At 48.8% G+C, this 23,843-nt stretch overlaps 1 protein-coding gene across 2 annotated transcripts in view; it reads right to left on the reverse strand.

Annotated features, from left to right (window-relative positions):
* Positions 1–7,563: 7,563 nt before the first annotated feature.
* The window catches only part of MANBAL (mannosidase beta like), a 28,644-nt gene continuing 12,364 nt past the window's right edge, over positions 7,564–23,843 (reverse strand). For both annotated transcript variants that reach the window (XM_080924880.1, XM_080924881.1), the window contains exon 3: positions 7,564–8,362. In XM_080924880.1, the coding sequence (XP_080781006.1) occupies positions 8,255–8,362 (108 nt within the window). In that variant the 3' untranslated portion in view covers positions 7,564–8,254. The remainder of the gene's footprint in view (positions 8,363–23,843) is intronic.

Here is a 23,843-nt window from a genome sequence, read left to right on the forward strand (position 1 = left end):
GAGAGGGAGATAGTGGAGAGATTGCGGGAGACCCCACGTGGAGAGATGGCAGAGAGATCCCACGTGGAGAGGGACCCGATAGGAGAGATTGCGGAGAGATCCCACGTGGAAAGAGACTGGGCAGAGAGATCGCACGTGGGAGACTGCACATGAGAAGTCGCCTATGCAGTAGACCCCGGTAGGGAGTCCCCGGCTCAGAGAGAAGTTTCCTGCTCAAGAAGTCCCCTGCTCAGAGTGCTGTACAATAAAGGTTGTCCGCAGAAGAATTCGGTTGTTGCACGCCTGTTCCTATCGGCGGGAAGCGTGGGCACGTGACACTCCATACTTGGTGTGTTTAGTCTTTCTGACTCTCCTCAGTCTGGGATGCTATGGGCATTGTTTCCCTGATAAGTTAAAGTTCTTTCTTGCACTTATTTAGAACTCTTGTATATGTGCAGACTTAGCATGCACATACATATTTATGTGTGCAGATGTGCATCTGTGTGTGTATATATGTGTGTGTGTGTGTGTGTGTGTGCTAAAAACCACTGCATTCACTTTTTTTTACTCATTTGTGTGTTAGGGATTAAGCTCAGCTAGTTCCTTACACTTACATGGCAAGCACTTTACTGAATGAAATAGAATGTTGTGGGGCTGGAGGTGCGCCAGCCTGTACATATGTGTGTGAGAGTCACAGATTAGGACTGGAGAAATGGCCTAGTGGTTAGAAGCATGTACTGCTCTTCCAGAGGACCCAAGTTCAATTCCCAGTACCCACATTGGGTAGCTCATAGTGGTAACTCCAGCTCCAGGGGGATCTGGATAGCTCTGGCTTCTGCTGGCCCATGCACTCACATGTACATATCCACACAGAGACACAAACACATAACTTAAAACAATAGAAATAAACCTGCATGTAGCGAGCATGGTAAAATGTGTGTTCTGGAGAAGGTTCTGGAGAAGGCATATATCACGGTTGCACCTGATAACCAGAACCCAGTGGCCCTCACTCGAGTAAACAGACAGAAGCCTAGGACCCCATGACACCCACTGAACAGGATGTAAGCAGAGACCAAGAGCCATGCTCTGCTCTCTGGAGAGATGCCACCTTGATCTGCCCTTCCCCAGGATCCTGACCCTCGAATCAGAGGCTTGTTAGAGACTGGACCCGACCCTCAGCTAAGATACTTCGCACAGGTGAGCAGCCTTGGGGAGACAGTTCTAGAGCTGTAGTTAGGAATTCGGAGTGTGAACTACATTGTGAGATGACCCTCAGCATAACATAACAAAACATAACTTTTCTTACACCAGCTACTCACACCAACCTTCTTGCTTGAGGCAGAAAGTCATGGATTAGTGGTTTGTCTTCTTTGTCTCTACTTTAGTTTTTGAGACAGAGTCTCTTGCCGAACCTGGATCTCCCTGTTCCTGCTAGTATTAGGGGCCTGTGAGCCCCACGATTTGGTCTTCCTTCCACTTTCTCCCCTGCCCTGGATGCTAGGGCCACAAACACACTGTCACACACTGTCATGCCTTTTTTTTTTGTTCTCTTACCCGATGCTGGGGAATCTGAACTCTGGTCTCCCTGGCCCAGGAGGTTTGTTGTTGTTTTGAGTCAAGGTCTCACGTAGCCCAGACTGACTTTGAATTCACAATGTAGTCATGGTGACCGTTAGTTTCTGATTGTCGCCCGCTTGCACACACCAGGGGCTGGTATTAAGGGTTGAATTATCATATCTGTAATCTCTGAGACTCAGCGTCCAAAGTGGGTCTTTCTGGCTGAAAATCAAGATGTTGGCTTTATTAGTAGAAACTTCCTCTGTGGTGGGTGTGTTGGGAATTCTATACTTCATCTTATGACTTTCTCAGTCAGCCCATGCTTCTTGCTCACGACTCCAACTTCTGCTTCTGGGTCACACCCTCGCTGACTTCTGTTTTCCTTTCTCTTTCTTGTAAGGACTCTTGTGATGAGACTGGGATTTGGATACACTAGTAACCCCTACTCAAATCCTTAACGTGATTACACTTGCAATCCCACGCCCTGGCCTAGACTTTGGGGATTAGAACACAGATGCCTTAGGGTCATCATATCTAAATATGTGGGAACACAGGGCAGAAGAGGCCTGAGTTGGGGTTGCCTGGCATCTTGGAAGATGGAAGCCAGTAAAAATGGGGTAGAGTTGGGAAGAGGTCAAAGGAGGTGAAGTGTCCTTTGCAGTGTCCTGTGGGTTCCAGGGACAACTTTGGCTATTATCTTAGTGAAATGGGAATAGGTGAGGGACATGATCTCACAAGTTAAAAAAATTTTCACATCTATCTATCTATCTATCATCTATCTATTTTGAATGGAGAAGAGACAGGCACACACACAGTAGAAGTCAAGAGGACAACTTGCTGGAGTTGGTTCTCCCTTTCCACCATGTGTTTTCCAGCCTTGGAACCAAGCACCTTTACCTGTTGAGCCTTCTTGCTGGCCCAATCTCACAATTTTTTTTTTTTTTTTTTTTTAATTTGAGTGTACTGTAGCTGCCTTCAGACACACCAGAAGAGGGCATCATATCCCATTACAGATGGTTGTGAGCCACCATGTGGTTGCTGGGATTTGAACTCAGGACCTCTGGAAGAGCAGTTGGTGCTCTTAATCACTGAGCCATCTCTTCAGCCCCAATTTCACAATTTTTAATAGCTGTTGTCAGCTGCTGTGTTGAGAACAGACTAGCCATGAGGAGGTTGCTCAATATTCAAGTTGAGATATGGTAGGCCAGTGGTAGGAAGTGGCAAGATGGGAGATCATTCTAGATTTTGAGCTGCAAGGAAATTTTTTAAGGCATTTGGCCCATTGGGATGCAGCATTTTGCTAGACCATGAGTTTACCATGCATAAAGCTCTAAGTTCAAATCTAGCAACCCTTGCTCCCCAAAAGATACTTTTTATATTGCTATGTTCTCTAGTACTATAACAGAGTACCAGCAAAGGCAGGCTACTTTGAAAAGAAGTTTATTTAGATCATAGTTTGGAGCCTGAAAATCCAAGATTGGGAGAAATAACTCTTGTAGCCCTGAGGTTTCTGGAGAGAAGTAAGACTGGATTAATGAGAGACTGGATCTCTCATTTTGGCTTCTACTTAGTGCTGTAGCTAGAAACATCAAGGCAGAATCATGCTTAGGAACAGTGGGTTCGTCTCAACAGATACGCAGCCAGAGAAGGCTTCAGGAAGTTGGTTCAGGCTTTTCTAACAACTTGCTCTCATGACAGTTCATGAGAACATTTCCTTATGATGATGACCCCTCCCCCTAAGGGCAGAGAAAGCTCCCACTTGGCCTGTGTAGTAAAGAGAGTTTCCATCACATCCCACATCACCACACTAGGGACCAAGCTTCCACTACAGGAGCCCTTAGGAGACAAGCCACATGCAAGTCCCAGGATCCTTCAAGCTATGAAGAGAGATTTCCCGTGTTCATGAACTGAAAGAATTAATAAAACTGTTAAAAATGTCTGCATTAGCCCATGTGATCTAGAGATTAAGTTAATCCCTTTCAAAATTCATTTTTTCCCACAGAAATAGAAAAAAAGTCACCCTAAAATTCATATGTTGCCAAGGACTTTGGATAGATGGAAGTATCTTCAGAAAGAACAAAGCTAGAGCCAGATGTGTAAATAAAACCAGATGTGCCCCAAGTCAAGCTGTACAACAAGGTTGTAATAATAAAAATAGGTTGATATAAAATGAATCAGGAGAACAGAATGAGAGACAGAAGGAAATTCAAGCACATGTTGTCAACTAATCTTCAATGAGGCCACAAAAAAAAAAAAAAAAAAAAAAAAAAAAAAAAAAAAAAAAAAACAACAACAACAAAAAAAAACCCACTGGAAACACGAATCTCCCTTCAATCCATGGTGTGGACACAGGAACGATCTCTTCTTACAGGACATACAAACTTCATCGTGAAATAGTTTGGTTACATGCATGCACAAGTGTCTGTGTGTGGGTATGCATGAGTGCAGGTGTGAGTGCAGGTGTGAGTGCAGGTGTTATCAGAGGCTGGAAGTGGGTGGTCAGATGCCCTGCAGCTGGAGTTAACTGTCTGACTTTTGTGTTGGGAACTGAACTCCGAGCCCTGAGCCATCTCTCTAGCCCATTAATACAGAGTACAGCCTAAAACATAAAACCTGACAAATGGCACTGGAGAGATGGCTCAGCCATTAAAGGCTAGATTCACAACCAAAAATCTGACAAAGGGAAACTTGGAGAAGAAGAAGGAGAAGAAGGAGAAAAAGCCTCTCGACATTAGCCTTGGCAACAGGTGTGTGTATGAGACAGGGTCTCAACTGTGTAATTTGGCTGGCCTGGAGCTCATGGTGTAGACCAGGCTATCCTTAAATTCAGAGGTCTGCCTGCCTCCAGCTCCTAAGTTAAGTGTACACCCCCACACCTCGTCCCCTACAAGGACCAAGCAGACATGTGCACAATGTCCCACTGAAGGTTCATGAGCAAGGAAAGGAGACAAAACCCGCTCTACAGAAAGGAGGAGCTGCAAGTCGTAGTTAATAAAGGGCCAAGGTCTAAAATAGCATGCACACAATCCAATAGCACAAAAAGCCAATTTGTCTGATTTAATAATGACCAAACAACCTCAACAGACACTTTCCCAAAGTTGGTCTCCATGTGGCCAGCTGGTGTGTTAGAAGTTCCTCCACTCCCGGGAAAGAGTAAACAGGACCAGGCGTGGCTGCCTCGCACTTTCTAAGATTCTCTCAAGGACACGGAGGAGTTAGAACCCTGGTACCTGTCTGCAGTTAAAGCTTTTAAAAGACTCTCAAAGATAGCTGAAGCGTGGCGGTACACAGCTTTAACCCCAGCACTCAGAAATCCAAGGCAGACAGACCCATCTCCGTGAGCATGAGCAGTCCAGACTACGGAGCGAGTTCTGGGCAGCAAGGGCTGCAGAGTTGAGACCATGAATCAAAAACAAAAACACAACAAAGGAAAATGTGGCTTTGTAAATAACAGAGTATAACACATTTTAACTACAACAAAAGCTAGATGTAGGCTTATAATCCCAGAACTCAGGAAGCTGGGGAGGAAGGAGGGAGGGAGGGAAGAAGGAAGGACTCTGCCATTTATAACAACAGAAAGGGTACCAGAGGATGATGTAGTGACTAAGCAGATACAGGATACCATAATCTTCTTTGTCAAACAACCGGACAGCAGAGTTCGGCATACTGGGGACTGAGAGGAAGATACTGGCCACAGGTACGAAGCTTCGGTTATGAAAGATGACTAAATTCCAGAGTTCTAACATAGCATCGTGATCCCAAGTCATGGTATTGTGAGTGCTTAAAATGTGCTGAGGAGGTAGATTCTAAGTGTTCAAAATACTTGTACACTCACTTGCTCTTACACACATTCACATACATGAACACACTCACACATACACTATACATACATTTATGCACTCTCGAGGATGATGGTTTTATATATATGACTAGCATGACCACAGTGGCTATGTATCATGTATGCATTTTTAGATACATAGATAAAGTTGAAATGTATACTTCAATTTTAACAAGAATTTAAAATTTATGCACACAAGTGTTTTATCTGCCTGTATGTGTGTGCACCATGTATTTGCCTGATGCCCACAGAGGCCGGAAGAAGGTACTGGATCCTCCCGGAGCTGGGTCCTCTGTCTCTAGTTTCTCTCTCTCTCTCTCTCTCTCTCTCTCTCTCTCTCTCTCTCTCTCTCTCTCCCTCCCTCTGCCCCCCTCTCTCTTTTAAGGAGGCATGGTCTCCTTAAAGGTGAAAGACCATGAGTTTTCTGACCAGCTGGCTTGGGATGCTGGTGAAGAGACCAGGGATCCTCTGTGGTGCCTTTGGAGAGATGTTTGGGAAGGGCTGGCACTGTGTGTGATGGTTAGTTAGTTACTCTGCCAGCTCCTCAGGGATATGGGGTCAGACACTGGGTTAGACGACTTCTGGGTAATCAGCAAAGGTGTTCCCAGACAGATGAAGATTTCAACTACTGACTGAAGTGAGCAGGCTGCCCCCATTGGGTAGGCCTTGTCTAATCGGTAGACGTCCCAAATAGAACTAGGTGAGGAGGTTTGGATCCCCCACCCCCACCCCAGCTCAGGGGCTGGGCCATCCTCTTCTTGCTCCTGGTTCTAGGCCTTCTATTCTAACTGAAGTGACTCCCCACTGGCCTCGGCTCCAGCTTCCCTGCCTGCAGACTGGATCAGGCTCTGCCTCCCTCCATAATCCCAGTAACCTCTATGGTCACACTCTCCTCCTGCTTCTCTGTCCTAGAAACTCCAGGTAACTCAGGAAAGCTGGGGTCTGGACCACAGCCTCAGGAAGGTGAGAGATAAGAGTAGGAACCAGGGACAGAAAGGAGACCCAGAAGAGACCTGTGAAAGCTGATGCTGCCATCTCTGCCACACACAGTACAGAAGGAGTATATGGAGAAACACAGGCAGTCATGAGTCCTAGGGGGATCTCAGAGCAGCCATTGAGGCAACACAAGGAGATGGACCCAAGGCAGAACTAACTGCTCCTGAAGCCAGAGGCTCTTTCCTTCAGGGGACAGATCTCTAGTGAACTGGCACCATGTCCACCATAACTCCTCATCTCTATTCCTGCCCAGCCTTTGGTCAGCTGCTCACTTGCACTTAGCCAGGCACCTGGGCTGAACCTTGGTGTGAATGGTCCCCCTGAGCTGGGCTCCCAGCGAACCTGCTGTGCCCCCCTGATGGAGACGCCACATCTGCTTGTGTGTCAGTTGCCCTCCAGGCCAGGTGCACCAAGGTTTGCACAAAGGCTCCTTGTTTCTGTGGCCTGGGATAAGAAGTGACTGTCATACAGAGACCTTCAGTGGAAGCGCTGTGTGCTTGTGTTTGCAAAGTGGCTCTCTGCCAGCCAGAAAGTCCCTGGACTTCCTGAGATCTGAGGTTCTGTGAGGCCTTGTCAAACCCCTCTGCACAGCAGAGACCCCACAGCCCCAATACACTAAATACCAGTAAACTGCACGGTCACTGGGCTTAGATTACACTTCCACTGTGGTGTCTCAGTAGCCTGGACTAGCATCTGAAATGGACAGGTGTCAATACCTAAGCACCTCAGTAGCCCTCATGACACTTGAGAGAGGTCTGGCAGGCAAGGGAGCCTTTTGTCCCTGACTTTGTGGTGTTAGGGACACCTGATTCAGGGCTGCCCTGGGCAGCTGATACAGGCCCCTATAATCAGAGCTGCCTGGAACCTTGAGGCCTTCCTTCTGCTGTATTACATTCTATTTCTTTAATCTCCATGGACAGCAGTGTTGTCCTCTGGCACGAGGGACCTAGGGAGAGGGGGTCTGGACCCTATGGAAACTAACTTGCAAGGGTCCCCAGTGACTAAGGACAGCATGGAGCCATTGACTGGACCTTTCTGAAAAACCTGCTCCAGAGTGGCCTGGCCTAGAGGGCTGCTTTGACCAGAGCTACCCTTTCTCCCCACACTGCCCCACTTCTCAGGGACAGTGCTCCCCTCACCCTCAGGAGAGACCCAGGTGGCCCGCTCCCTCCTCAGCAGCAACACAGACAGGCTCAGCATGCAGGATACTTTATTTGCTTTGACTTCTCCACATAATTTTCCTTCACTGGTCAGGGAATGAGAGATGTGGGGAGGACAGGTCGAAGTCAAAGGCACTTTGAATGTTAAAATGGGTTAAAAGGAGGTTGGTCAGAAAGTGACAAGCCTACTTCAAAGGCTTACAAAGGCTGTGCCCAGGAGAACTGGCCTCATTCAGCTAGCATCTTCTCCTACAGGCATCATTGGGCCCAGGCTTTCTAATGTCCCTCCCCCCAACCGCTCAACGTCTTCAGGACCTGGCTGCCGCAGTGACTGGGCTGGCTCACACTGTGCGGCCATGCATCCTGACCTGAACGCATGTGAACCTGACGCACAAAAATAACAAATGTGCCCAAGAGGGTGTGTCTGCAGTCTTAGGCTACAACTGCACACTGTAGTGAGGCACTGGGCTGGAGGTGAATGTGAATGCTTTGCTCTGGGAACCTGCCCTAACTTCAGAACCCTGGGGGATCTCTGTGTACCACAGAGGGAAGGAAGAGGAAGGTGGTCTGCACAGCTGGAGCTAGGGACTGCTCAGATCTCTGCAGTCAGAGGGAGTTTCAGTGACTCAGACACAGAGACAAGGACAGAGACAGTCTTTGAGAGCAAACAGGATGCTGGTTCCCAGGAGAGCTGTCCCCAAGGCTACAGCCTTGGGCTCTGAGTCTACCGCTTCTTCTTGGTCTCCTTCTTTGGCCTCTTGTTGGCGGAAGGGACGGGAGCCTTGGACTTCTTCGGCACCTCTGCACTTCTGGGCTCAGACTGTTCTGCCTCCTATGTGGTGATTTAAAAAAAACAGAGAGTACTGTTTAGATAAATCCAGCTTGACCAAAAAGGATTCTGTCAACTGAAGCACACCGTGGAAACACACAAGGGAAGGATTTTGGAAGTACATGCTACAGGGTGGCATCTGGGCTCCTTTACTTTTCAGTCCAGTGGCCCACGGGACTTCAGTCCCATGTTTTATGTGTAAGGTGGGGATGGTGACAGACACCTGGCGGGTAGGGGAGGTGAAGTCACAGGAAGCACCAGCTGGGCTGGTGGCTCCCAATGGCTGTCAGGATGCCCCAGGCTAGGACAGCATTAGTGAGGCTTGGTTGTGGGTTACTGTGGCTGTTACTCCTGGTGACTGTTCATCCTCAGGTTTTGGGCTGGGGGTGGAGAAGGCAGCTGGCAGGCGGGTGGTCACTACAGGGTCTGGTGGAGGTGCCTCGTGGGAGGTCAGAGGCAGCCTCGGGCCAGAATCCCAGGTTCTCAGTAACTGGGGCAGCTCTGCTCTGTTTCATACCCATGATGTGCCCTCATCATAAGGTTTGGCTGGAACAAAGGTTTTGCTGCTAAAGAAAGGAAAGTCGGAGTTGCAGATCTGGATCTGGCCTCCCCGGGAGATAAACAAGCTGAGCCCCAGAAAGGCCCCGGCCTGCTCAGACCCGAGAGGAATCTGGAATGGCAACTTCTATCTGCTATTCCTCTCATCTGGAGATAACATGAGGAGTGCTGTGGCCCCAAAAGCCGGTTAGCCTAGGGGACACCAGACACAGCCTGGGCTTTGTCTGCAAGCTGCACTTGGTCTGCAGTGTTTATTCTGAAAATTCCATGTCCGGATGGGGGTGGGGTGTGACATGATATGGCGAGCCCAATGGTCCCACATAGTAGGGGAGACCTGACTCCTAAAGCTGTGTTGTCCTCTGACCTCCAAGTGCAGGTGACAAGTATGACCCCCATGCAGCAAATAAATAAAACAAACAAGTGAAATTAAAACAGAGCATGCCAGGCTGGTGAGACGGCTCAGTAGCAAAAAGCATTTGGCATGCAGTTCAATTTCCAGAGTCTACATGAAGGTGGAAGAAAACCTAACTCCATAGTTGTCCTCTGACTGCCATTTGTGCTCTGTGGCCCCTATACACTTACACACATCACACACACATATTCACTCATACACAAAACACTCACACACATACACAGCTGCACACAAATAGACACACAAATACACACCACACACACTTGCACACACATATACTTATACATAAACACCTGCACACATTCATATATACATACATACCTGCACACTTAAACAACACTTTCGCACACATTACACACATACACACACACTTTCCCATAAAGCACATACACATACACACACACACATCCTCACACACATTCAGACATACATGTGCATACAAATATAAACATCATCCACAAAACACATAACAAAGTTTAAGGGGGCTGGAGAGGTGGCTCAGCGGTTAAGAGCACTGTCTGCTCTTCCAGAGGTCCTGAGTTCAATTTCCAGCAACCACATGGTGGCTCACAACCATCTGTCATGAGATCTGATGCCCTCTTCTGGTGTGTCTGGAGAGAGCAATAATATACTCAGATACATAAAATAAATACATACATCTTAAAAAAAGAAAAAGAAAAAGAAAAAGCCCCTCATCCTAGCTGCCTGGAAGTCAGTCTTCTCCTAGCATCCTTCAGTTGAAGATGTGGAACTCTCGGCTCCTCCTGCACTATGCCTGCCTGCACACTGCCATGATCCTGCCTTGATGATAATGGACTGAACCTCTGAACCTGTGAGCCAGCCCCAATTAAATGTTGTCCTTAAAAGAGTTGCCTTGGTCATGGTGTCTGTTCACAATAGTTTAACCCTAAGTAAGACATCTGTGTTGAACTTGCTGAGCCCAGGTTCTAGCTAATTTTATTTTCTGGCATTACCTAGGTCCCCAGGGACTAAGCTCCCTCTGGCAAGGGGAAGAACTGCAGCTCAGGGAAATGGCCCTGTGGGTGTTATGAGAAGGCTTCAGGACTGGAGCTTACATCCTCCGAGCTGCTGGGCCTCTCCTGCCAGAACTCAATAGCATCTCCCAGCACTATTATTTATGTAACTTGCCAAGAAAAGAAAAGTTAGGAAAACAAACAAAATCAAGCCCCAGAAGAGCGGCTGTCAACTGCGTACACTGGCAGGCTCATAGTTAAAGCAAACCCAGCAGGATATGACATCAATGTCACTGTAGGCTTGGGAGCAGAGAGCTGCTCCTTATACTCCTGCACACCTCATGGAAGCCAGCTGCCTGTAGGTGCCCTGAGCAGAACTGAGGCAGACACCAGAGAACTTCCTGAGGCCTGCTCTGGTCTCCAGGACGAAGGTGCCTCTCTGAGCTCCAGCCTGTGGCAGTGGGGGCTGGTACAGTGGTCTAGTGGCTGTCCTGTGCTGCTTCATGCTACAGAGATTCTTCCTGCTGCCTCGACTCTTTAGTCTCTGAGACTCCACCCCTATTCAACCTTACCCAGATAGTGTGGGCATGTCCTACATCCTCCCAACCCAACCATCCGAGACCACACGGCATCTTTTCTAGAAGCCCAGCCTTCCAACAGCAGAAGAGTGACCAGGGTCCCAGTGGCCCACCTCCCACTGCTCTGCAACAGGTCTCAGGGCCCACTGACCCAACCTTCTGTCTTGACTCAGTCACTTTCTAGCATCTGAGCCCCTCCCTGCCCTCCATTCGGCCACCGTCCCCGCCCTACCTCTGCTTCTGCTCACTCCTCTGCCTGATAAAGGAAGCTTCCAAGGTGCAGGCGTCTCCACTGTTCTCCGTCCTAAGCCTCCCCAGGGCTGTCTACCATTGACTGCCTCATGTCCCATACTTGAGCAGGCAGTTAAAGCAGCCTAACAGCAGCACAGTCATGTGGCAGGGCTTCCTAGACACCTGCAGAAACAGGAGCTCTCCTGCCCAGCTCCCCACATGCGCACTCTTAAGAACATACTCCGGGGGCTGGACCCAGGTTCAGTGGCAGCTCGCAGTCACTTGTATGTAACTCCAGTTCCAGGGGATCTGACATCTTTTCCTGGCCTCTGAAGGATATACTTACATGCCTGCAGGGAAACCATTCAAACACACAAAGTTAAAAAAAATAACAACAAATTCTACTTATGACTGCCCAGCCTTCCTTCTCTTCTGCAGTCCTTTACGAAAGTTTCCAGATACTTTATAATACCACCAACACTCTACCACAGACATGTGTACTGTGTGCATGGTGTACACGTGTGCATGTGTTCATGTATCTGCATGTGTATGTGGGTATGCGTGTACACATGTGCATGTGTTCATATATCTGCATGTGTATGTAGGTATGCATGTACACGTGTGCGTGGAGGCCAGAGGCTGACGTTGGATGCCTTCCTCCATTGCATGACACCTTTGAGGTGACAAGTCCTCATGTCTGTCTCACCAGCTAACCATCTGCAGGACAGAGGCTACTTGCACAAGTGAGGGAATGCAATGAAGGGGCAGGCAGGGATGGGCTCTCTTGTTTTCTATGAGCTCAGGGGCACAGCGATTTTAAAATCCAATATGTTCCGCCTCCAGCCACACCACCGCCACACCAGCCCAGCAGCCACACCGCAGTCACACCAGCCCAGCAGCCACACCGCAGTCACACCACAGCCACACCAGCCCAGCAGCCACACCAGTCCTGCAGTCACACCACCGCCACACTAGTCCCAACACTACTGGTAGTTAGCAAGTCAGGCCCTGTACCATTCATCTAGACAAAGTACCAGGATGGGCCTCAGGCTGTAAACACGGGCCCGGTCCCAGAAAGGAGCAGAGCTGTCTTGAGGTCTCCGTTGATGAGCAGCAGAGCCAGGATATGTGTTTCTCACTGCTTCGCTGTTAACTATAAAATCTGCTTTCTATACTTAGCACCCCCCCCCACACACACACAGAGTCCCGAGCCAGAATGAGAAGGCCAGTCTGTTCTAGATTCTGTCTGTTGCCTCCTCGTGCCCAGTGGCCCTGGAATAGTCAGAAGTGCAGGTTAACAACACACTCCGGCTGGCTTTGTGAGTGGCAGCTGTCCTCTGGGGGACACACACCACAGCCGTCATGCCGCTCCCACATTAGCTGTTCATCCTCACCCTATCCACCCCCACCTCAGCTTCTGGCACTGCCACACATGCAGCTGCCCAAGTTCATTTCTAAGTTCTCCTTGGTCCCTCGTGCCCCCACACCGATCTGTCTACTTTCCAAGAGCTTCTAGATGTGCTCATCCCTCGAATCCTCCCGTCTCCTCCTCCACATGGCTTCTAGACTCTTCTCCTAAAATGACTGGGCCTGTTTTCAGATTTTAAAATGTTACTGGTCTTTTGTCTGAGATGGGTTTTAAAGACCCGGTGTGGTTTCTGGGTGGCAGTCTATCCACTCAGGGCCACTGGCATTGCTCAGGGGCTTAGGACTCACTGTCCATTCATGTGTGCCCAGGGTCAGCAGCTCTGTGGTCACCACAGGGGGCTGCAGAAGGGCCAGTATACTCCAGTCATTTGCCCACTGGCCTCGTGATGATAAGGAAGCCTCTGGAGCCTCATTTACTGGCAAGGAAGCCAAAGCTCTGACACTGAGAACTTCCAGGCAAGCTACAAGGAAGCAAGGTGGCTGTCACGGTGGGATTTGGGTCCTCTGGTCCGAGCAGTACCGGGGTGGGTTTCCCTCTCAGCTGACAGGAATGACTGAGCAAGTGAGTGACTGAACTTCTCTTCAGAGGCGTTTGGCTGGGACAAGTCAGGGAAGTGCAGATTCCACACCCAACAGCTCACCCTTCAGTCTGGGGGCAACACACCTTATCTGAGGCAATTAAGGGAAAAAAAAAAAAAAAGAATCCTCTGTTGCCAAGTGTTTCCTGGGTCCATGGAGGTGTCTTTTGTGGACACAACCCTTTCCATAACGAGGTGGCAAGAGAGCAGGCCGCCAGTTCAGACAATGGCTGCTGTCGGCCAGGCCCAGGGAAGGGAATCTGCGCAGTGTTGGAGAGAAGGGTTAAGCTTCCTGTCTCCACTGTACAGCTCTACACGGCTGTGGGTCTGCAAACCAGGGCAAAGCAGTGCCCCATCCGACACTGTCATGCCTCCCTGGAAAACAACCCCGGAAGGAGAAGCAGCTCGCTGCTCGGAGCAATCTCCCTGGACCCGCCAGCGGCTCCCCTCTATGGCTCAGCGAGATCAGGACTGCACAGAACTCAGACCAGTCAGCCTCACAGCTCTGTCCGTTCCCACGGTCATTCCTGCTCAAGGCCCCAGGCAGGCCAGCAGCTAAAATGACCTTGTGAGATGCAGCGAGTGGCCCTGAGACAAGGACATGACCCCAGATGAAATGGGGAGTGGGGGAGGCTGTTCGTAAGGGCTCGCCTATGCCAAACAGAGACACTTGACAGGTAAGGTTGGAAAAAGCAATCCGGGCGGGTGGTTGGGGAGCTGGCTCAGTTGGTAAAGCATTTGCTGTAGTAGCTGGTAAAGCATTTGCTGTAGTAGCTTAAGGACTTGAGTTCAAATCCCCAGTACCCATGTAAGGAGTGGGGCATGACAGCACACACCTGTCATCCTGCCTTAGAAAGGTAAACACAGATGCCGGAGGCTTGCTGGCCAGCTAGTGTAGCTGAACCGCTGAGTTCCAGGCTCATCTCAAAAGCATAAGGAGAATGGTGGGGCTGGGAGAGGCTCAGTTGGCCAAGAGCTGATCTTGGCAGTGGACTGGGCTGAATTCCCAGCACTCACTGTCTGTAACCCATCTAAGAGATCCAATGCTTTCTTCTGGCCCATATGAACACTGCACACACATGGTGCATAGACATACACACAGACGAAATATGCTTACACATAAAAAACAGGATAAAAATTATTTAAGGAAAACAAAACATGATGAGCAATCGAGAAAGACAACTGACATTAACCACACGCAGGCCCGCATGTGAGCACACACACCACGGGGTAGCCTCAGGCTAAGAAGCCTGTACACTTTGACAAAACTGTGTAGGTCCTTCTCATCGGTCAGTCTGTGGCTGCTGTGAGTCTAGCCTCCCTGTGAGCTGGCACACACTCGCAGCCTGGCAGTTGTGGGAGCATGATGCCTTCACTGTGCTCACCACAGAGCACTCTCGGGAACATGTCATTAGGTAAGCACGCCTGCCTCCCAAGCCAACTACAAGCTCCTCCCCAGCTGCAAGCATGTGCCAGCAGAACCAAAGGCGGTTCTGTGAGCCAGTCCATGGAGGCCAGGACTGGGAACGTGTTTGTTCAAGTCACCTGTATAGTTATGGTGGTTCACCTACACAGTTCACCTACACAGAACTGCTCACAGGCCTCTGGCACGCTTGGCCATTGACCCAGAGCTCAGGGAAGGGCTTTTAGATCTCCAAACACTACAGGCTTCAGGTCGGAAGGGACATCTCTGTGGGCAGCATAATTAATGTCACCACACTCACTATATTTGAGTGAGTTCCTCAAGTGGAGCCTCCATGAGATTTGTAAAGTCACTGAGCAAGGAAATGGCTCTGAGCTATAAACCCTGGGGACAGGGACGCTGACAGCAACTATTTACCCTACTCAGCACAGGGCATGAGAAGGAGGTCAGTACCCTGGGAAAGGCAAGAACTGGAGAGACAGACAGCTCCAACAAAGACTGTAAGCTTCCAAGTCCACTATGCCTTGAGATCCCCAGTTCCCCAAGCTAATGAGCCAGTACTACATCTGTGTGGGTAACCAGGCTGCTGAGTTATCCTTAACACGACAGACTTGGACAGAGATGTAAGCAAGCAAAATCGGCCACCTTCTAGGTGTTAGCAGCTAGCTGGTTGCTGAGGTGAGACAGGAATACTGGAGATTTGCTCAGCCAACATCTAAACTCATGGGAGCTGACAGATGCACTCTTACTGTCTGCCACACGAGTCACCGAACAGAGCCAGGACTAACTGGTTCTACATTCTGATCCAGAAGAGGTCTGGGGGGCGAGCTCAGACCAGACAGAGCAGAGAAAGCAGCCCCCTCACTATTCTTTCTTGTCTTTTTCTTTCTCCCTCTCTTTTCTTCTCCAGGGTCCCATGATACAGCCCTGGAGCTCACTGTGTAGACCAGGCTGGCCTCAAACTCACAGGATCTGAGCGCTCTACCCCAGCATGTCTGGCTCACTCCCCTGTAAGGTACTGGATCTCACCTAGGAAAACCTACACAGATCTCCTCAGAAAAGCACCCAGTGAGCTTTCAGACGTCACCATAGAACCCAGAAGCCTTAGTGCTGTGGGAGCCCTCTGAAGAGGGCCACTTGGGCCTGACGGAGATGGAAAGCAGGATATGTCTGCCTCTAGTTTCTGGGGATTTCACATAAGCTCCCCAGGACCCCAGCTTTTAGAGGAAGAGATCTCCGCTCCTCAATCCCAGCCATTATTCTACAGCTCCAACCACTGACCACTGCTGTCCCCAGCAGGCCAGCCATAGGGTTCTTTCCAGAGGCCTTTGAACTAGACCAAGCAGGAAGGCAGCCTCTTTGGAATGCTGTAGCCAAAAGAGATAGATCTCATCTCACCACAGGGTCAGGGAACAGAGGAAACAGGCCCTAGTGACAGCCATGACAGATGAGACAGAGGGGCAGAGAGGAGGCAGAGGACCTTAGGAGTCTGGGTTCCCATCCCAGCAGCATATCAGTCAATCTAAAGTGCATGTAAATTTCAATCATGTTAGGTAAGCAAGGGCAAGGGCAGGCCTTGCTGGAATCTTAATTTCTCTGCAGAATTCAGCAACTCGTTAAGCTTCAAGTAAGCATGCTAGAATCTGGGTTTGGTGGGACACACTGATAATCCTAGCTGCTGAGGGAGGCAAAGGCAGGATTGGAGTCCAAAGTCATCCTTGGATACACAGCAAGTTCAGGGCCAGATGGGCTCGGACCAGTCGAGGCTACAGGAGTAGTGCCAGTTTCGAAAATGTAACTTCCCAACACGCACGCATGCGCACACATGCACCTTCTCCAGTACTCCAAGGCCTTTATTCTAACTTCTTCTGAGTTTCTTTTACCAACATGTTTGCTTGGTTTTTGTTGTTGTTTTAATTTTTTCTTCCAGAAAAGGTTTCCCCAGGTGGCCCTGGTTATCCAGAACCACCAGTTCTGTAAACCATGCTGGCCTTGAACTCAGAGATCTGCCTGCCTTTCCTCCAGAGGGCTGGGATTAAAAGCGTACACTCACTACCACCATTCAGCAACCTTCTTTTTCTCTCTGTCTTTTCATTTTAAGATTTATTTATTTATTTATTTTATGTATATGACCAGACACACCAGAAGAGAGTATTTGATCTCATTACAGACGGTTATAAGTTATCATGTGGTTGCTAGAATTTGAACTCAGGACCTCAGGAAGAGCAGTCAGTACTCTTAACCACTGAGCCATCGCTCCAGCCCCTTAGCTCCCTTCTTAACTTGTGATATCAAGCTATCATTTCAAACTTAACCTGTCCTCCTAAAATTGGTTTATGTTTCAGAGAAATCAGGGCTAGACAAGTGATACACATCAGTTTCACTTGGGCATGCTGTAAACATTGATCTAATACTCTGAAGAGATTCAGGATCTCGGCACAGTCAGTCCAGGGCAACAAAAACTCCCCAGATGTCCCCAGACAGGCACAGACCCACAGAGCAAGGACACTTCCAGCCCCTGGCTCATGACCATGCACCAACAATCAATGTTTTTCCTCCAGAACCTAGAGGCTATCTAAGAATCATTTCTATTTTATTTTCCTTTTGGGACAGGGTCACACCACACACCTGTAGCTGGTTAAATAAACAGACCAGGCTGGCCTTGAACTCACAGAGATCGCCTGCCTCTGTGCTCTGAGTGCTGAGATTAAAGGTGTGTGCCACTACGTACAGCCTAAATCTCATTTTGTTTCCTTACTGTGTGTGTGTACACACACTGTAAGGTCAGGGGACAACTTTAGTGAGTTATCTCTCTTCTTCCACGATGTAGGTCCTGTCTGAATCTAACAACCAGTTACCTCAGGAATTCAGAGGTATTTAGAATTCAGCCTACAGGAAAACGCTTGGGTTGTGTGGCCTTGGCCTTAGCCAGGAGCAAATAAATGTTTTTTCAAGTCTTAGCTTAATGAGGTATCAATGGGAGAACCTTCCATCTGACTTAGGATTCCAGAGGCTTGGCTTGCATTAGCCAATGGGTCCTTGTTTCTACTCTGAAAAGGAAGGGGGGTAGTGTGGGAGGCATTTATACGCGTTCTTCTGCCCCCTGATTAGCCCCTAAAGAGCTTTCAAATAATCTCTTAAGCATTAAAGTGCTGAAGGCATACACCATTGTAAGGAATCAGCTTATTGGAAAACAGAAAGACATTCTTTTGCTTTTCAAAGGCTTTCCCATCATCTGGAGCCAAAAATATTATCTTCTGACCCAAAAAGCTGCTAATAATTGTCTACATGCTGAGCAAGGGGATGGTTTTGCCCTAAGCAAACCAGCAAAGAGCAGCGTGTTCTCTGAGCCCTACACCCCACTCCGCCCCTCCCCCACTTCTGTAGCACCCTCCTACCAAGCACCTCCCGCTGCCCTCAGGCCCTAAGGAGCCTCTACAAGCTGCCCCTACTTTCCCAGGCTCCCTAAGACCGCCCTTGTCCCACAGTTAAAGCCCCCTTCCTCCTCTGCCCCCAGGGCTGTTAGACACACGCCCAAACGCCCAGCCCAGACTCACCACTGTGCTTGTTAATTCTCACACACAGCTCCTCTCCTTTCCATAGAGAGTTACAACTGTGGGAGGGAGAGGAGGCTGTCTCATGGCAACGTACAGAAGAAAGTTGGGAGCAGAATCCCTAGTTTCAGGGGCCATATGCTAGTCTTAGGCAGTAAGTGGGTTCACAGTGCTTTATTTTAGTATCACCACCACCATCATCATCACCATCACCATCATCATCACCATCATCATCATCATCATCACCGTCACCATCATCATCATCATCACCATCACCACCATCATCATCACCATCATCATCACCATCACCATCATCACCGTCATCATCATCACCACCACCACTACTGACCCACTGAAGATTTTGGTTGCTTTTATTTTTTAATTTTTAAAAGACGTATTTATTTTATTTTATGTGTGTGAGTGATTTGCCTCCTTGTTTAAATGTATACCACGTGCACGCCCGGTACCCACAGAAATGGGCGGTCAGGCTGGAAGAGGTTGCTGGATCTGCTGGAACCAGAGTCGGTTGTTTAAAAAAAAAAAAGATTTATCTCATTTGTATGTGTACGTGTGTGTGTTTATATGGTGCCTACAGAGGCCAGAGGACAGTGTTGGATCCTCTGGAGCCTGAGCTGTAAGCGTTGTGAGCTGCCCAGTGTGGGTGCTGGAGGCTCAGATGCTCTGCAAGGACAGCAGCCATCCTAACTCAACAATCTCCGGTTCTCTAGAAAGCGTTCTTGTAAAGGAAACGGGGTTAATACAATGGCACGCCCTTTTAGAGAGGGGGGCGGATCCGAGTTTGGGGACAGTCTGCTCTACACAGTGAGTTCGAGACCAGCTCTCACCGGAGCCAGTGAGTTGGCACAGCAGGTGAAATGACTTGCCACCAAGCTGCTGACTGATCCCCAGAGTCCACACAGGAGAGGGGACCGGTCCCTGTGCGTTACCCTCTAGGACACATGTGACTCACAAAGACAGCTGAGACAGTTCTGTGTGGTGGCACATACCTGCAACTCCAGCACTTGGGAAACTGAGGCAGGAAGGCTGTTACTCTCAGTCTGAGGCCAGCATGGGCTACAGTGTAAATTCTTGTTTCAGCAAAACGAAACAAAGCCAAGTTAATATAGTAAATGTCAGTTAGGAAGACGGCTCCCTGTGTTCCCTGCCCCCTGAACTATAAGAAAAGAAAAATGATTTGCTGCAATGTATTTATATTTTAAAAGATAAGTTAAGGCTTCCTGTTAGCTGGGTGACTTAGGAGGCATGTACTTAAAATACTTTTTGTTGCTTTTAGGAGACATGTATTAATTTTTTAAAAATTTCATTGAGATGGGAGGAATGGGGGGGTGTCACAGTGACCATTTGGAGGTCAGAAAGTAACTTTCAGTTAAGCTGGGAGAGCTTATTTATGAGGCCTTTCCAACTCCTTGCTCAAAGGATCTTAGCCTGTGATGGCCCCAAGCCTCTGCTTAGTTCAAAGGGTTAAGAACAATAGGAGGAACATGGCTTCCTTTCCTAGCTCTCCAAATAAAACAAGTTATCACCCCCACCCCAACCCTGGAGACACAGAGCAGCTTCAGCAAGGGCAGCTAACGACAATGGGTTTGTCCTTTATAATACCCACAGCATGCCCTGACGACTGGGGCCAGGGACTATGTTCTTAAAGTGTGCTGTGATCCCGAGGTGACATCCACAAAATATCCAAATGCACGGCGACGGCGGACGAAACCAGCATGGGCCACAGGCCTGTCCGTGCTGGAGGCCCTCCAGCTCCGCCCTGTCATGTTTCTGTGTGCGTGAGAATGTGCACACGCTGTGTGTGGGGCACACACCCGGCTCGCTATTTTTCATCGAGGTTGGTGGCAAACAAGCCCTGGTATTCTGCCTGTCTCACCCACCCCGGCTGGGGTCACATGAGCTTAGCCATGTAGATACTAAGGACCCAAATTTAGGCCCTCACGTTGCACCTCAAGCACTTTGCCACTGAGCACTTCCATACCCCACCTGCGGGCAGCGTCCACGCGGCCCAAACCAGGATTTACCGGGATTACAGCTGTGTACCACAGGGCCAGCTCTAGTCCTTTTCTCACCTCACTTCTGTGTCTCCCTGAGAGACTTCCTCTCCAGGCTCTCACATGGCTTCATTGTCATCGGACACATGCCTTTCTGTCAACTGCTTGCCCACAGCCTCCTCTCTACAGACATGTAAGTCCACCTGATGACTTGACAGACCACTCAGGTACCTTATTTTTTTAATGTTATTTTTTTTAAATATATGATTTATTTTATTTTTACTAACACCAATGAACACTGGTGTTTTGTCCACGTCTGTCTGTCTGTCTGTGTCATGATAGCAGAAGCCCTGGAACTGGAGTTACAGACAGGTGTGAGCTGCCATGTGGGTAATAGGAATTGAACCAGCATCCTCTGGAAGGGCAGCCACTGCTCCCTAAGCCATCTCTCCAGCCCCCTTAAAGGCACATTTTAAAACTTAAAACCTGGTGTCCCTCCTCTCCTGGCCCCATACCATACACCTGCTCCTTTGACTTAATTCCCCACTGTACCAGGGCCTATCCCCTCCCAACTGCATAAGCAGGAGCTTTGGACCACAAGCCCCAGAATGTGCTATCTCCAGGGTGTGCTGTGCATTAAGAAACAGCTGGCCATGATGACATGTGCCTTCAATCCCAGCTCTCAAGAGAGAGGGGGAAGGGGGAGAGGAAGAGGAGGGGAGGGGAGTCTCTATGAGTGTGAATGCAGAGTTTCAGCCAGCCAAGGTTACGAAGTGAGACATTAGGGAAAAGAAAAGAAAAAGAAGGTATGTGTATGACTGTGTGCCAGCTCAGTACCGCAGAGGAAGGACTGCAAATACACAGGCATTCATATATATGCAACACATAAGCATTTATATGTGTTAAAAAAAACAATAAATCAAAATGATAAAGATGAATCATGGTAATAAAAATGGCTCCCAATGGGAGAAAGCGGGGAGTAGGGGCGGGAGCGTAATGAGATTACAGGAAACTTCTTTGAATGCACCTTATTATACAGTTTGGAAATGTTATATATAAACATTTTATAAGATTTCAAAAACAAATTAAAAAGAAAAATTCCTGGAAATTAAAAACAAGTTGCAGCAAATGCACCTAATGTCTTCCAGAGTGAAGTGACCCACAGAGAAGAGACTGAAGCACCGTTCTCATGGCAACCTCCCCGCAGGATCTCCCCGAGGAACGCGCTGCACTCCGGGCAGTGACAATCAAACACTGTAGGTCTGTAACCTGGAACACAGTTGCTGTCTTTCTAGAAGCTGCCCGCACGGCTGGTCCCTGCTGTCATGGCTGGTCTTCGCCAGCACTGGGCACTGGGTTCTCTAACAGCTCCCCTCACACCCACAGCTGGTAACAGTGCACTGTGCCCAACCCATTAAGCAGTGTGGCTTATGCTGGACCTGCTTTCTGCAACTCTGAAGTTTGAGTACACAGTAGGTAGAAAGTGCTTCTAACCAGTCCCTTAAAAGCCTTGTGGGCTAGGTCTATAGCTCAGCGCATTTGCCTCTCTGTAAGTGAAGCCCTACATCTAATGCCTGATACTGTCACGGATAAAGCAAACTGTTAGCTTATGGCCATGTTTATAGGCTGCGGACACCACTCAGCTGGTATGTGGGGAGCCGAATGCGGACGCCATTACAAGATGGCGCTGGCTCCCTCACGGTTTGAGGTAAACAACTCCATATATAGCAATGCTCTTGTCAGCTAAGGTGCTGCACCCTGCTCATGCGCAGTACATAACCTATCTCCGGCCAATCCCGAGGCCTCTGGTGTCAGCAGACTGGTGACAACCAAGCCCGTATGCGCTTCTCCCTATATAAGCGGACAGCTAGGGTAGTTCGGGCCCCTCGCTTCCTGCTCTCCCCTTCAACCAAGAGGCTCCCACAATAAAGCATGATCTGAGAAGAATCCTCTGGTGGTGGTCGTCTTTCCTCGCTGGTCGAGGAGTGCGCCGCACTGGTAGAGTGCTTGCCTAGCATGCATGAGGCCCTGGGTTAGCCCCAAACACAAACATAAACCAGGCGTGGTGGTACGTGTCTAAATTCAATCTTTAGGGATATAGAGGCAGGAAGATCAGGAATTTAAGGTCAACTCTCCTATATGACACTGTCTCTAACACGTACATGCCCTACACACAGTCTCTAAGAAGTTCCCTGCTAGACAATGCTCCGTGGTCTATGGACTTCTTGCTGTTGGAGCTGGACACACCTGTGTGGCTGTAGTCAGGGAACTTCCGGATGTCTGTCGGTTTCTCTCCTTTATCCCGTCTTCCCTAGAGCCTTTACTGAGGTAACCACAGCTGTGAGACATCCTAGGTCATCACTGAATCTTAGGTTAGCCTTGGTGACCTCCAACATAACAGAGAGAGTGTCACTGTACAGTCCAAACTGGCCTACAATACTAGAGTATAGACTGCCCTCAAACTTACAGCAATCCCCCTGCATTAGCTTCCTGGTGCTATACTTATAGTTGTGAGCCATTATACCTGATGCAACTCCTTTTTTAGAAATGTATTGTGGCTAGTGTTGACACACACTTGCTAGCACAGCATTTGGGGGGGGGCTGAAGTGGGAAAAGAGTGGGTTCAAGAACAGCATTGACTTCAAAGAAAGACCCTGTCTCAAGTATCAAAACAAAGAAATAAAACCCAGGTCAGTGGAATGGTTCACACGGTAAAGATGTCTGCTGCCAAGAGTTCTATCCCTGGAACCCACATGGAAGGAGAGAACCAACTCCAAAAGTTGTCTTCGACTTCCACACAAGCACACGCACACACACACACTCCCCACACTCCCAGTGAACAAATAAACAAATGAGTGTAATTTAGAAATTAAAACAGGGCACTAAAGAGATGGGTTAGCAGCTAAGAGTACTTGTTGCTACTGCGAAGGACCTGGGTTCAATTCCCAGCAACCACATGGTGGCTCACAACCATCTGTAATGGGATCTGATGCCCTCTTCTGGTGTGTCTGAAGACAGCTAGAGTGTACTTATATAATAAATAAATCTTAAAAAGACTTGGTTTCTCCAACAGATCAACATCAGAAGAAAATGGGGGTAATGTACAAAGCCAATGTGATCATGTCACTGTGTATCTTCAAACCCTTTGTGCACTGCCTACTGCTCCACTGTGCCTCTTACCCAGTCCCCTCTGTGTTCCAGCCACCACCATCTCTAGGTCTCTGGACTAGCCCAGTCTTTCAGAGCTCCAGCTCCTTGCAGGCACTCCCCTGCCTGGGAACACTATGCTCCTGCCTTCCCCACTGCACCTGGTAGACATCTGCTCATTCCGTCTCAGCAGCAGGGACAGCCCAGCCCTTCCCAGGGGATGATTGGGTCCCTCCGCCTAGTTATCCACTCACACTGTACACTGTACTTCTCAAGGATGGACATTTATTGCTTCCTCCCCACCCCGAGTTTTGGGAGATAGTAACTCACTATCCATCCCAGACTGGCCTTGAACTCACAATCCTCCTGCCTTAGTCTAAGTGCTGGAACTGTACGCATTCACCATTAGGTACTGTTTCACATCTGCATCTCTCCCAAAAACAAGACACTGCTTGAAGGCAGAGGCCACATCTCTTAGCAGTCCAACATGCAATGGGAGCGAATGAAAGTCTTACCAGAAGCCATTCATGATAGCTCACACTGGTAGTCCCAGGAGGCTACTTCAAGTCTAAAGTCAGCTAGACTCAGT

This window comes from Micromys minutus (genome assembly GCF_963924665.1).
Source record: "Micromys minutus genome assembly, chromosome: 11".
Classification (NCBI taxonomy): Eukaryota; Metazoa; Chordata; class Mammalia; order Rodentia; family Muridae; genus Micromys; species Micromys minutus.